The sequence below is a fragment of the Urocitellus parryii genome, chromosome 12, assembly GCF_045843805.1.
Source record: "Urocitellus parryii isolate mUroPar1 chromosome 12, mUroPar1.hap1, whole genome shotgun sequence".
NCBI lineage: Eukaryota > Metazoa > Chordata > Mammalia > Rodentia > Sciuridae > Urocitellus > Urocitellus parryii.
In genome coordinates this window covers 15,536,379-15,551,418 of record NC_135542.1, presented here as the reverse complement: position 1 = coordinate 15,551,418, position 15,040 = coordinate 15,536,379, and the positions used below count along the sequence as shown (strand labels likewise).

The 15,040-nt window shown below is 52.4% G+C and overlaps 1 protein-coding gene across 4 annotated transcripts in view; it reads left to right on the top strand.

The window, feature by feature from the left end:
- LOC144249673 (nephrocystin-1-like) overlaps positions 1 to 7,299 on the top strand; it is a 47,002-nt gene extending 39,703 nt beyond the window's left edge. For all 4 annotated transcript variants that reach the window (XM_077791811.1, XM_077791810.1, XM_077791809.1 and 1 more), the window contains 3 exons: positions 1,952 to 2,025; positions 5,199 to 5,243; positions 6,948 to 7,299. In XM_077791811.1, coding sequence (XP_077647937.1) covers positions 1,952 to 2,025; positions 5,199 to 5,243; positions 6,948 to 7,220 — 392 coding nt within the window. In that variant the 3' untranslated portion in view covers positions 7,221 to 7,299. The remainder of the gene's footprint in view (positions 1 to 1,951; positions 2,026 to 5,198; positions 5,244 to 6,947) is intronic.
- Positions 7,300 to 15,040: the final 7,741 nt, after the last annotated feature.

Here is a 15,040-nt window from a genome sequence, read left to right as displayed (position 1 = left end):
AAGTTTCTTACATGAATGAATGAATTGACAATGAGAGAGAAATGTGTTACCAGAATTGCCTCTAAAAAGAAAAATAGTTTAAATTTATTGGATAGCCTTTGAACTCATTAATAAATGAGTAAGCAGATGTGTCCTGTCCTGTGTGCCAGACGTGATGCTGGCCCTGGTGAGTGACAGAGGCATGGCTGCCCCTCAACCCAGCAGTGCAGGGGTGAGCCTTTCCGCCTCCACAGGAAGTGCTCCGGAGGAAGGAAGCGTGGAGAGGAGATTAAAAGGGTCCCTTCTGGGGAGAGGGGTAGCGTACCTGAAGGCCCAGGCAGGAAAGCTGCAGGAGCTGAAGGGACACCAGGGAAGGCAGGCCAGAGGGGACAGGAGAGTGAGTGAAAGAGCAGCCTGACTCCTGTTAGACAGAGTCCACACCCAGGGACTCACCACCTGGTACCTGGCAGCTCAAAGTCAGCAGCCATTTTTTAAAAAATATTTATTTATTTATTTCAGGTATAGATGGACACAACACAATGCCTTTATTTTTATGTGGTGCTGAGGATCAAACCAGGTCCCACCCGAGCGAGGCGAGCGCTCTACCCCTGAGCCACAATCCCAGCCCCAGCAGCCATTTTTAAGCAAGGCCATACGCTAAGGGAGGATCATTAAGCCTGTTGAGTTTATTTTAATGACTCTAGAAAAACTTCACAAGTGACACAACTTCTTTTTGTTTTTGTTTTTTGATACTACCACTGAGCCACATCCCCAGCCCTTCTTATTTTTTATTTACAGACAGGGTCTTGCTAAATTGCTTAGGGTCTTGCTAAGTTGCTGAGGGTGGCTTTGAACTTGCGGTCCTCCTGCCTTGGCCTGCCTGGTTGCTGGGATTACAGGCATGGGCCACTACACCCAGTGTGACATGACTTATTAAAGAGAATGAGGCTTAATAGTCAGTCCCTCCTGCAGGTGAGAAGATCACTCAAGATGGCTGACTGCATTTGATCATCAGAATAAGCATAATAAGATCAAGAGGAGGGGTTTTTCTTTAGTGAGGACACAAAATTATAGAATAGATTCGCTCTTTCAGAAGCCCCTCTGTGTATCAAGTGTCGCTGCAGCAGTGGTGTTAAGAGGTGGGACCTGGAGAAGTGACCGGGGGAAGGTGCCTCCCGTATGAAGGGCCTAGGTACCCTTAGAGGAGCTCGGCGCAGGGAATGTGCCTTCCCCACGTGGGCCCCAGCATTCCTCTTCTGCAGAGGAGCGACACAGTAAGAAGCCGGATACCAACTGCTGGTGCCTTGCCTGTGGACCCCAAGGACTCCTCCTCCAGAGCTGTCGGAGGTGACCTGCTGCTATTGCAGGAGTCGCCGGCTCAGGCACCGGACAGCAGCAGGGACATTAGGCCACAGTGCATGGGGCCTTGGCCAGCTGCCTCCTGTGCCACCCTCCTGTGGGCCATCGGTGCTGTGGTGCTGTCCTACGCATCTGTAGCCGTGGGGCCAGGCCCTCCAGTTCTGGATCCTTCCAGTTTCACCCACCACCACCCACTGGCACCTACCCAAGGCTGGGGTCCTTCCCAGGGGCTGGAGTCACCCTGAGCAGCGGCTCCCCCTCCTTCCCCTGGCATTTCCTGGCTCCTGCCCGCCCTCCGGGAGCAAGGCTACCTAACTGGAAGTTCCTCTTGCCAGGCCACCCTCATAGGAGGAAGGGGTGGAAATGTGAAAGAAACCCCAGGAGAAGAAATAAACTTCCCAGCCTCCCCATTGAGAGCCCAGTGACCCGCACCCTAGCAGGAATCGCTTTAAACTCCCTGAAACAGGACAAGGGGGTCGGGGGCACCGCGTTGAGCCTCCTGGAGGTCAAGGTGTGTGGTGGGTGTTAACAAATCATTTGGCCCAATCATTTAATGTGAGTGTTTTTAGACGCAGGGCAGAGAGGTGCATTGACTCTGTGCTGTGTCTTTCAGATCTGATTAGTCACCCTATGCTGGCCACCTTCCCCCAGCTCCTGGAGCAGCCCGACGTGATGGACGCCCTCAGGGTGAGTAGACGGTGCCCATTCACCTGCTGGCTTTGCTTTAGTGAGCTCTGTCACCTAGCTCTGTCTCCCAGGACTATTCTGCTGTCAGGGTAAAAGCTCTTGCCAGGCTGCCCCCCCCCGACTCAGCAGCACGAGGTACCTATGGTCCCTGTGGCATTTTTGTGCCTGCTTCTTTCTGGGCTTAACATGACCACCAGTGACGTCCTTTAGGACGCTTTTAAGCAGAAACCCACCAGCTGAGTTCTCAGAGGCGAGTCAGGGCACGCAGCGCCCCTGAGGGCCAGTCCACACGTCTAGAACAGCAGGGACGTTAGGCCAGAGCATGCGACATCTCCAGTGTCCAGTGGCTTTGGCCTTATGAGATGGCGGGTCCCCATGGCTCAAGCTAATATGTCAGGATTAACAAACATTAGAGGACCCGTGTTCATGCCAGGTGCTGCCCAGAGCAGGACGGTGCCCTGGGCCATGGCGACTTAAAGAAGGCAGCAGTGCTTCATTAAGGAGCTCTGGGCTGGGCCAGCCGGGATTTCAACTCATGAGGACAGGTGAAGACACTGAGCAGACATTCCAGGCAGGAAGGAATCAGTGGAGAGTATTCTAGAGGAGAGCTGTTTTCTGGTTTGGCATGCTGGGTGCAGGCCAGGGAGTGACGGAGCATGGGCCAGGTCGCGGACCCAGTGTGGAGGGCATGGGTACAGAGAGTGGTTCCCGCTAGGCTTGTGCTGCAGGTGGGCTCCTCCTCAGCCCATGTGCAGGAAGGAGCAGCTGGGCTCTGGGGACTCAGTGGCTAGGAGGGTGGTCAGAGGGCCTGACAGCAAAGGTGGAAGGCCTCGGTCATCCCTGGAGATCTCTAGACCTGCAACTGACTGTGTGCTGACTGGTCTGGGGTGGGGGAATAAGAAGATTCTCTTTGGACCTTTTTCAGCAAAAAGGTCATGGCTGTGGCCACTTGCATGGTCCCCTGGGGCTGTACTGAACGGTGCAGTGTTGGTCTTGCTTTCCTCTGAAGTCACTAGTGCCGGGCAGCTTTTCACTGAGGGCTGGGCCTTTTTGCCACAGGAACGTCTCTGTTAGGGGGACCTCAGGGCCAGGCTAGCCGACGGCTGCGTGTCCTTGAGAAGCAGATGGCTTAGAAACATGCAGTGACCTGACTGGCCCCCGAGTTCATCAGGGCCAAGCAGGGCTGTCACCAAGGGCCAGCTGGGTGCAGCCAATTAGGCCACAGGCTGGGCCACGGAGCACACATGGAGAAAGCCATGCAGTCTGTTGCGACATAAAGGAAAAACACCTCGTTTGGGACGCACTGGGTACGTGTAGGTGGTGTATCCACGGAGAGAGCTGCATGCGTGTGTGCACGTTCTTGGGCAGGTGTGGGTACATGTGATCACGTGTTACTTACACACAGGGGAGGTCTGTGAGAACATCTGGAAGATGATGCTCCAGGAAACTACCAGTGATGGCCTCTGGGTCATGGGTCATTTTAATCTGTATTTTCTTAATTTTTCCATAGTGAATCTTTGTCTGATAAATAATAGAAATGGCAGAGTGTTTGCACCACACTCTCCAGCCTTCTGCCCTGACCTGTTAGTGTGACAGGACAAGCAAGGCTTCACCAGCAGCCCACATGGGCCTGGCTGGCTTCTCACTCATGGACCCTGCCCAGCTTGGGTCAGCGAAGACCCTGCTCCATGGTCCCCCAAGAGTACGGGCTGGCAGAGGCCCACCCTGAGGGCATCATCCAGAACTAGAACAAGCAGCCTCCTCTGCTGCCCATTGTCCCTGCAGGAACAGGGAGAGGACGGAGGGAGGTTTGTCCTTGGGATGTTCACAGCCTTCGCCCTGAGGGTGCCTGGGCCAGCAGTAGTTCTGTGGGCTACCCGACTTGAAGGGAGCCGGGGGCAGGGGCTTCTGTCTGCTGCAGAGAGGAAGAAGGGGCCTGGTGCAGAGCAGGGCTGCGGGAAAGAGCTGACCACTGGCTGCTGCTCAGTGAAAGATGGTGCAGGATGTCACCAACAATAGGCAGAGTTTACCGCAGAGTCAGTCAAATGCTGCTCAGTGATATTCACATTAACCCATATTGTCTTCAGATTTACATGATGAAGTGTGTGTACCTCCTGATGTATTTAAATAAGTGCAGTTTTGATAGGTTTTTTTTTTTTTTTTTGAGATGGGGTCTCACTAAGTTGCTTAGGGCCTCACTAAATTGCCGAGGCTGGCCTCAAACTTGCAATCCTCTTGCCTCAGCCTCCTGAATCCTGGGATTACAGCTGTGCACCACTATGCTCAGCATGTGATTAGTTTTTAATAATAAGAATGGTGCCTGGCCTGATTAGTAAAGTATTCTGGCTCTTTAAGGGGCCTCTTGAGGCCTTTGAGGACCTCCAGGCAATGGTGAATAGTCAGTAGTGTGGGGAACCGTGGTCCCATGAGGCAGTGAAAACTGAGCACTCCAGAACCTTCTCACAATGGCTTCATCTGTGATCACCCCTGGAGCAGCCTCTCTGTCATGGAGACTCTCTTTCCTGGCACCCGTGTCCATGAGCACCCCAGAGTCTCCCTCCCGAGAACGGGGTGCTGCCTGCAGGTGTACCACAAACTAGGCCCCGGCAGGGGAAGCCTCCTGCACCCAGGCCGGGAGGCAGCCCTGAGGCTGGCCGTGCTCCATCCAGGCTCACCAGCTGCCAGGACCGGCGCTGGGAACTCCAGTCCATACCCCATGGGATCAGTTACCCCGGAGTTTCTTATTTCTCTAAAGGAGCTTTTGTGAAGCCTGTGGGCAGGCTGGGAATATTGCAAAACTGCTTCACTCTATCTCCCCCATCCATGGGCATAGCATGGCAGCAGGACTGTGGCATCTGGCAGTGTTTTCTCGCTGATGTCTTACCTTGGAAGCTCAATGCTAGCTCATAGCCCTAGCCTGTGGCAGTGCAGACCGCACAGCATGTGGCTGCCGCTGGTTCTCTTAAGTTGGTTCTGACCTATAAGAACTGAGCTCCTGGGGCACCTTGCACACCTCTGCCGTGTGGGTCTGGTACCTGGTGATTAGTAGCAGGTGCGTTGGGTCATTCCGTCACTCCATACTGTTCTTAACCCTGCCCGTAGGTTCCCTCAGAGACAAGCTGCAGAAGTGCTGTGGGGACATGGGACTGACCTCTTTCTGTTCGCTTTTCTAGAGTTCGTGGGCTGAGAGAGAAAGCATGTTGAAAAGATCGGAGAAGGTAATGTGATTTTTACACTGACTTCGTATTTGCAGCGCTGTTGTTTGCATTCAAGTAATGCCTCCTCTTTTTTTTCCTATATTTGATTAGTTGTCAGTAGACTCCATTTATTTGTATGTGCTGCTGAGGGTGGAACCCAGTGCCTCATGCATGCCAGGCAAGCACTCTGCCACTGAGCCCCGCCCAGCCCCATAATGGCTCTTCTCCAGCCAAGTGGCCACAGTGGTGCTTGCTGTCCGTCAGGGAAACTGTGTCACTGTGGTCACAGTGCACATTCCAAGAAGGGTGTGCATGATCGGGTCTGAATGTGCAAAGGCATCTCAGGTCACTGAGTCTCATTGAAATGAAGGAGTTTCTGAACCAGCCCTTCTGGCTGGCTCTCCAATGTTCCTTACTTTTAAAAATTCCTCTAGCTCTCAATACCCATAGCAGAGAAAGAGAAGGCGAAAGGAAGCCAGCCTAAACTGCGTCACATATCGGAAATAGTACTTGCTCTGCCTTCTGTTGAGTGGCAATCAGCACGTGGAACTTGCAGTGGACAGTGGACCATGGTGGGGTTTAACTTCTGTAATCCAGGATTTGGCAGCCTTTTTCTTTGGGGGATTGGATGGAACCCAGGGACTTAACCACTGAGCACATCCCCAGCCCTTTTTATTTAGAGACAGGATTTCACTTAAGTCCTTAGGGCCTCGCCAAGTTGCTGAGGCTGGCCTCACACTCGCAATCCTCCTGCCTCAGCCTCCCAAGCCACTGAGGTTACAGGTGTGCACCGCTGCGCCTGGCAACAAACTTTGTGTAAATGGCCAGATAGTAAATATTTCTGGCTTTGTAGGTCATAGCCTCTGTCAGGACTGCTCAACTCTGGGTGGGGGTGAAGCTCATTTGTAGAGCACTCACTTAGTATGTGTGAGGCCCTGGACTCAAAGCAGCTGCTCTGCTGTGCTGCAGAAGTGGCCGCAGACAGGGCACATGTGGCTGAGCTCCCTGTGTCCCTGTAAAGAGCGAGAAGGCTGCTCGGACCTGCAGTCCACGGTGGCCAGTTCCTGAATGGAGGCGGTGGTCACCTGCAAGGAATGAGGGATAAAGACACGCTAATGCCCCTAAACCCAGGGGTCGGGGTCGAGACACTGTCCTGAGTCCCATAGGACGACCCCAGTGCTCGCATGGGCACAGCTGGGGACACATCGTGGGCTCTGCTGCGTGTGACAGCTCTGCCCTGGGCCTGCTGGGCCCTCTGAAACCCACCGCAGCTGGTGCTGGTATGCATCACTCTTGTCACTGGGAGCTTTTGACACCCTCAGGACTGAGGGCCCCCACCCCACCCAGGCATGGCTGCAAATCTTGTCCTGGGGTCTTCTTTCTCTGGACCCCATGCAGGACATGGCCATCCATCCCCACCACCAGGGCGTGACCATGGCTCTGATAGGCTGTGGTGGAGCCGAGTCGACAGCTTTGCTGTGTTTGGTTGTCTAGCCTAGACCATGCCCTCCCTGTCACCCATCCTACTGCAGCACCCTGGTCTCCGGAGCCCTGGAGGCTTGGGCAGGGCCGAGCTCCCCTCCTTGCCCACCTTGCCCCCGCCCCAGGCGGCTGCACCCCCTGCCGGGCCCCAGGGCACCCTCCACCCCGCCCCCAGGTGGCTGTCGTGCCTCAGGTGCAGCGAGTGGGCCGTCCTGGTCACTTGTGGTTTTGGCATTTTCCCAGAGAGACCCTGAGTGCCTGAAGGCCACCTTCCTCCTGGTCTACCAAGACTGCGCATGGCCGCTCCTGTGCTCCACGCTGCTGCCCCCGCTGCACTGGGCAGAAGAGGAGAGCGAGGGGGCTCGCTGGAGGGCCATCGCTGACTTCCTCAAGCAGAACCAGGAGCATGGGGGCGCCCTGCACGCTCTCCTGTCCCCAGATGGGGCCCACCAGCCTTTCGACCTCTCAGAGCAGGCCTATGACTTCCTGGGTGAGGTAAGGAAGCTGTCGGCCTGACCCAGCGGCCCAGCCCCAGCTCCAGAGCCAAAGGCAGCTGCCCATGGGACTCGGGTCTCACCCCCTTTTTGGGTACAGATTGTGTTTTTAAAGAAATAGTTATATAATTTGAATAGGTTTTAAAACAATAAAATAAATTTTATAAGAAATACTGTCACATCTAAATTTGAAGACTTTAAAAAAAAAGTAAGTTGGCAATGTCAGTTTCTATAAAAGCAAGATTTTATCAAAAAACGAAATTTATGACCATTTAAGAAAGTGAAGGGACAGTGCACTGGACAGGAGAAGGTATTTCCAAGCCACATATCTGATAAGAGTTTAGGATCCAGAATACATAAAATATATGATCGTTGCTACTAAAATTTTTGTTGTTTGAGATATTAAGTGTATTTAAGCATTTAATTCTGTCTGATATTTGAATGTTATTTATTCCTAATTAGGTACAAAAGCAGAATCGTCTTTTCCTTTTCAAGTCAGCATAGTAAGTGCTCTGTCAAAAAACAAGAAAAAATCCTTCCAGCCTGGTCCCTTTAGAGAACAGAGAGGAGTTCATTCCGTCTTGTGTTTTGAGTGAAATTGTGACTTCTGGTGGAAGGTCCCTAGCCTTTGCTGTTAGAAGCAGGCAGTAGCAGCTGGCATTAGCTGAGTACCTACTGTGTGCCTAGCGCTTGGGTTAACCTGCCAGTTCTCCCCACTACTACTGAAGTAACAAGCCAGGTGGGATAAACAGTTTGCTCAGGACAGAGCTGGCAAATGTCACAGCTGACACACAAGGGAAGACACCATGGTAAGTTTCTTCTGCCTACCATGTTCTGCCTCATCCATGCAAACCTTTAAGAAACCTGCGTGCAAATAAAATTTGAGAGAGCTATTTGAAGAAAAGTGTGAATGAATTAGAAAAAAATTAACTTAGACTCTTAAAAGTACCTATGAGGTACTTGTGTTTTGGCAGCATGCCATCTTAAAAGAGGCTTTTTTAGAGATTTATCATATTATGAAACTTATGGACTACATCTTAGTTAACTTACTCAAAGCCCTTAACCTAGACTTGGTCCTTGTATGGGTTCATTTCTGTTACTATAACAGAATACCTGAGGCTAGGGGCTTATGAAGAAAAGAGTTTTATTTAGCCCACAGCTCTGGAGGTTCAAGAGCACAGCACTAGTACCAGCTGGCCTCTGGTGAGGGCCTCACGGCAGATGGCATCACAACAGCAGGAGCTAATGCATGAGAGAGGGTGCCAGGTGAGAAGTGAGCCCCCGGGTGGGGAACCACGCACTCTCTCAAACTAACTCGGGCCCCACAAGAGCCACCCGCTGCCAGCAGGCCCCACCCGCTCTTCACATGGCCCTGGGGACCAGGCTTCCAACCCCTGAAATTTGGGGGACTCACATTCAAATCAGAGCAGCCTTTAACTTCAGAAGTTAGCCTGGCATGAAGGGACCCCAGCAGCGGCTGCCAGGTGTGAACTTGGCCCAGAGAACTTCCACTTATCCCCAGGAACTGGGTTCCAGGGTGCGCCCCTGTGTGTCCCCTTCTGCCCTCGGTGACAGGAAGAGGCAGGACGACCCTCTCCTTGCCCATCATGAGGCAGCCTCAGCGGACCCTTCCTAGCGGCACCTCTGCTCTGCAGAGGTGCGAGCCCCCGAGGGACTGGTTCCTGCCCTGTCACCAAGTCACCTTAGTCCCCGAAGGCCTGTTCTCAGAGGAACCCAAGACTTGCCCCTGCCCCACTGGGAACATCGCTCACTGTGGGATTTTCTTCCAAAGTCCCACCTTTTTATTTTTTTAAGCATTGGCCTGTTCTCCGCAGGAAGCCGGGTGGGGCATCTGGCGCCGGCAGGAGCAGGAGTAGGACTGGTCCAGGGTCCCCACTGCCTCTCTGCTCATCTGAGGAGGTGTCAGGAGTTGGCTTCGAGTTTCTGAAGCACAGGGACAGGAGAGGGGCCAGAAGGTGAGGGGCACAGGAGTCAGCCTGGCTGGCGGACACAGGGTTGGGACAGGCCCAGGGCCCTGCGGCGGCTGCTGCTGAGGACCACCTCCTCTTCAGGCAGCACGATATTTTTTTTCCCAGCAAAACCTCTCTGAGATTTTAAATGCCACTTTTGAGCTTCCACAACAGGAAGGGGTTGTCAGGGCGCCAGAGACATCCTGGCCAGGAGCCCGGGGTCCTGTGGGGAGCGCTCCTTAGCAGTACACTAGCCACAGTGGGTGACTGCACGTCCTGCCTGTCCTCCCAGTCCTCCAGGCCCTGAAGCCAGGGACCCCGCACCAGAACCACATCCCTCTCCATCTCCTGACCTCCCAGCGTTGGTCGGGTCTGCTGGAGGTGAGAGTCACGGCTGTGCCCTGCCTGGATGCCTGGGACAAATGCCAGGGCAGAGGCACATCCAAAACCACTCGATGGCACCCGTAGCTTGGCCTCGCCATCCAGTGCAGTGGGAAGCCCCCCTGCTCCCACAGGCTCCAGTAGTGTCACCTGTGCTGCTGGGAAGTCTCCTGCTCCCACAGGTTCCAGCAGTGTCCCCTGCCAGCAGCTGTGTGCGCAAACTCTGCTGGGACTGGCTCTGCTTCCTTTGCACAGAGCATCCCCGGCCAGCCAGAGGGTGTTCAGGGGAAGGAGGTGGTCAGAGCCGGCGGGAACAGGACCGCCCTTGGTGCTGCGCTCTGGGGCTTCTAACTGTTCACTCCTCAACTCCACACGTGGCCACGTCACAGGCCCTGGGCTCCAGGCACAGCACAGGCACCAGGGGACAGCAATTGCCCACGGCAACTGGAGGCAAGGGTACTCATGACTGGGCGGTCCTGGCCTTGTGTTTTGTTGGTGTCATATTTAAACCCACCAATCCTGTGGCCTGGGAGGTTCCCGGCCTCACAGCGGTGAAGTCAGGGGTGAGGACACAGGCATCCTTCCCCTCCTACCCCGCCCACAGCTCCCTCGCTGGCTCTTGGGGTCCAGGTGACTCCTCAGCTCTCGGAATCCAGTTGCAGGGCCCCGGTGATTGGCCACGGGAACCAGATGGGCGTGGGCAAGGGCTGGGCATGGACATAGGAAAGCGGAGGGTGGCCTGGGTGGCTGGGTCAGCACTGCTGGCTGACCTCTGGCCTGCAGGCACACGAGCAGCAGGAGAGCCCAGAGATCACCAATGGACTCCAGCGGCTCAGGTCCTGTCCCATTTTGAGGACAGGGTGGACCTTAACCAGCCGCTCCTGTCGGACTCTGCCAGCAGCCAGTGCTTCAGAACTTTGTCCTCGCAGAGCCACACCGAGCTCCTCTGGGTGGGGGTGGGGGGGTATCTGGAAGACTCATTTCCTGTGAGTCTGTTCTGCTAGCTGTCCTTTGACCCTGGAGTGCACCCGACTTGCTCTGACCATTGTTAGGGACACTGGGAGCCAGGTTCCCTGGAGACAGCACTACCCTCAGCCCCCCAGCCCGACCTCCCTGCACCCTGCCACCCAGGGAGTGTTGAGGTGACTGAAGTAAAGAGATTATCTGTGTCCAGCTGGGCCTGTGTCCTGTGACGTCAAGGGAACAGGCTGTGTCCTACAGCCTCCACTGTGGGGACTGTCAGAATGGATAGAGTTCCCAGCCCAACATCCACGTCCCCCTTGCGTGGCTCCCCCCCACCTTGGGGCAAGGCCTGAGTCACTGGTGAATTCACCTGAAGCCAGCTACCCTGCACTCGTCACTTTCCTGAGCTAATGACTTCCCCTCCCTGGGAAGGAGGGAAATGGGTCCCCCAAGAACTGAGCCTCCCGGCGCCGGCTGTGGAAGGATCCTAGTGGACACGACAGTCTATTCTTCTCCCAGCTCCCTCTAGCTGTCCTGCGGCCTGTCCCTGTGTGTTGGTGCCTGACCAGTAGGTCATTTCTGAAGAACATGCAGAGCACGTGTGGGCAGGAGAGGATCTAGGGAAGGAGAGAAAGAAACAGTCGTCCCCAAAGTCCTCATGACTAAGGTAGATCAGCCCTGAAGAAGCACTTACCGGGGTGCTCTGTGTGCCAGGAATTCAAGATGGCGCAGTGGCCATGGTCCTCCACAAGAGCCAGGCCATTGCTGCCCTGAAGCCCATGTCCCAGGGAAGGGCGCGGGGGAGGGTGGAGAAAGAACAGCCAAATGGGTAAGCGAGAGGGACTGGGACAGCGATGAGCAGGGGACAATGACGGCTGGGTCACTTCAGCTGTGATCAAGTAGAGAAAGCTGTCCCTCTCTGCCACCAAGTGCAGCGAAGGGCCTGGGCAGAGTGCATGCAGCTGCTCTCGGGGGACCCCCAGAAGCAAATGGAGCAGGATGTGGGAGGAACCAGATTCAGGACACTACCCAGCTGGTGCTGAGCGTCCCGTTCTCCCAGCCTGGACTCAGAGGCACCTGAATCCCAGAGCTGGACACAAGACACCAAGAAAGACATCTCCAGAAGAAGCCCTCGTATTTCTGGTCCCAGGAATTGGAAAGAGACCCTCTGCAGGTCAAAGAGAGTGAACAGCCCCTCTCACTGTTTCCTGTCCCAGGCCATGTAATGACAGTGGCAAGGCCTGGGGCAGCCGGGAAAGTACCTCTAACTGAGGAAGGGGACTGTCCCCCAGCAGAGGAGCCCTGGTCCTGAGAGCACAGGGGGATCCCCGTTTCTTCCTCACCCCCAAACTGTTTGTCAGCCCCTGAGATAGGCATGGTCACAGGAATGAAAACTCTGAGTTTTGTCCAGAGTGTGGAGGGGCAGGCTGCTGGGACCTGGGAGGTGTGTGTGTGTGGGGGGGGGGGACATAGCAAGGGAGCTCAAGAAAACAGTCCCATAAAATAGTAGATGACTGTCTGAGCTCACCCCAAAGCTGACCCCAAAGAGAATCCCAAAGGCTTTCAGAACTGAGTCACAGGGACCCAGGCTGGTCTCAGGCCCAGGATTGTCACACTAACCAGATCCGAATGACCCTGCAAAGCTAAGAACATCTCACACTGAAACCACAGCCCAGAGCAGGCAAGGGACCCCAGCAGGAGCCCAACAGGCTGCCCGCCTGGACAAAGTCAGTATCAAGGGGCTGGGGACATACTCCGTGGTAGAGGGCTGGCCTCGCAGGCACAAGGCCTTGGGTACAATCCCCAACACCACCAAAAAAACAAAACAAAAATCAGTTTCAAAACAGGATTTAAACACGACTCACAGCACAAGACACCATAGTCATGATGTCCAGGATACGGTCCAAAATGACAGGAAAATCTCAACATCTCTGAAGGGAAAAGAAAATCAGAGACATCAAGAGACCACTCCAAGATGGCCCAGTGTGGGACTGAGACCCTGAGGCAGTGGTTGTGACCATGCTCTAAGAAGGAAGGGCAGCCTTTCACAGTGAAAGGGAAGACAGCCCATTGCACAGAGAAACAGGAGAGAACTGAACGGAAACTTGAGAAAAAAATATATAAATAATAGCCAAATGACAGAATTTAGTAACAGACTCAATGCACTGATGGAGCCAGTCCAGAGCACAGGGGGCCTGAGTCAGAGGATCCAAACAGGTCGGTATGAGGAGTTGTCCAGACTTAACAACAAAAGGAAATCGATTAATAGATGGAAAAATAAACTCACAGGTCGTACAAAGCCAAGAGTCTAACATTCCTCAGGGTCTCAGGAGGAGGGAAGAAAGGATAATGAGGAAAAAAACACTATTTTTTCTTTTTTGTGGTGCTGAGACTTGAACCCAGGGGTGCTTTACCCCTGAGGTACATCGCCACCCCCCTTTTTTTGAGTCAGGGTCACACTAAGTTGTGCAGGCTGGTCTCACACTTGTGATTCTGTCGGCCTCCCAGGTCACAGAACTTGCCCTGCTCAGAAAAAAAAAATTTTGAAAAAATAATGACTGAAAATGTCCCAAATTTGGTAAAAGCCATCAAGTTAAAGATTTAAGAAACTCAGTGAGCACCAAGCAAGATAAGGCCCGGTGTTACAATCAAACTACTAAAACTGAAACCAAGAAGAAACATTGAAAGCAGCCAGAGAAAAACAATGCATAAAAAAAAAGTGGGGTGACAGTAGAATGACCACAGAGTCCTTATCAGAAACCACCACCGGGTGGCCTGGCTTTTTTGTTTTTGGTTTTGGAGTTTTTTTTTGTTTTTTGTACTGGGCATTAAACTCAGGGGCACTTGGCCACTGAGCCACATCCCCAGCCCTATTTTGCATTTTCTTGTGAGACAGGATCTCACTGAGTCACTTAGCGCCTCACTTTTGCTGAGGCTGGCTCTGAACTCACCATCCTCCTGCCTCAGCCCTGAGCTGCTGGGATTACAGGCGTGTGCCACTGCACCCAGCTGGATGACATTTTTAAAGTGGCAAAAGAAAAAAAATACATAAACCTGTCAACCCAGAATTCTCTACTCCATAAAAATGTCCTTTGGGAATGGAGGTGACCTGAAGACACTCTCAGATGAAGAAACACTAAGGAATTCATTGCGGGCAAACTTACCCTAGGAGAAGTGCTAAAGGAAGCTCTTCAGGCAAAAGGAAATCGCACCAGAAGAAAGGGATATGAATGGCAACCATGTGGGCCAATATGATAGGTTATTGTTCTCTTCTGCTTTTTAAAATATGTACAATGGTCTTGGATTTTTATGTCCCTTCTACGATGACAGCTACACTGAAAGACAAGAGGGTGAAGACCTGCACAGTGGTGAGGTCCATCTGAAGTGGCAAATGTCAACTCTGAATGAACTGGGAAGTCACCTCCCACAGCAGCTTCTGAATACAAACTACAAATAGTAAAGAACTTAGTAGGCGAATTAAAGTGAGAATACTAAAATATTCAAAAATCCAAAAGAATTCAGGAACAAGGAAACGGGAATGAAATACAGAGCAAACACACACACACACACACACACACACACACACACATCAAAGTACACATAAATCCCAAAATACCAGTCATTATATTAAATGTAAATTAAAGGCAGCAAATTTCAGAACTATATCACAAACACACACACACCCATCATAAATACAGTGATAGAGGTAAAAGTAAAAGAATAAAAAAACATACCCTGGGCAAACACCAATGTATCATAATACACATGCAGACACCAATCATAAGCAATTGTAAGTTGTGTACATTGTTAGTGGGATAGAAATGTCTCAGCAGTTTTGGAAAGCAGCTTGACATTATCTGCTAAAAACAGGTACCACGTGACCTGTAATCCCCCCTTAACATATTTCAACAGAAATGCATACACAGATGCCTCTAAAGACTATTCTAGTTGGGCTGGGGTTGTGGCTCAGCTGTAGAGCACTCACCTAGCGCTGCTGAGGCCCTGGGTTAAATCCCCAGCACCACATAAAAATAAATAAATAAATAAAATAGGAGTATTTTGTCCAACTAAACTAAGAAAAAAGGACTATTTTAGAATAGTAATAACCCCAAATTGAATGTTAGCAATAACCCCAAATTGAAAGAACCCAAGGTCCATCAACAAGAGAATAAAATGTAGCTTGTTCATAGAATGTTCATGGAATACTATAAAGCTCTGAATTAACCACAGTGACTTACAATGACATGGATGGTCCCACACATAACCTGAAGTGAAAGAAGTCAAACACAAACGAATCCTTTCAATAACAGACAAAACCAACATGTGAGGTTAGAAGTCCAGGGCAGTTATTTGGGGAAGAAGAAGAGGGAACTGGTTGAGGGGCACCTTGGCCGTCTAGGCTAACCCAGGGTTTATTGAGAGTCCTCAATGAATGGTCTTTGTTGGCCACTCTGGGAACAAGGATGAGGCAGGGAAGGGACTGTCACCTGCACTCGGTGCAGAAATACGAATGCCCCGGGATTCAGAA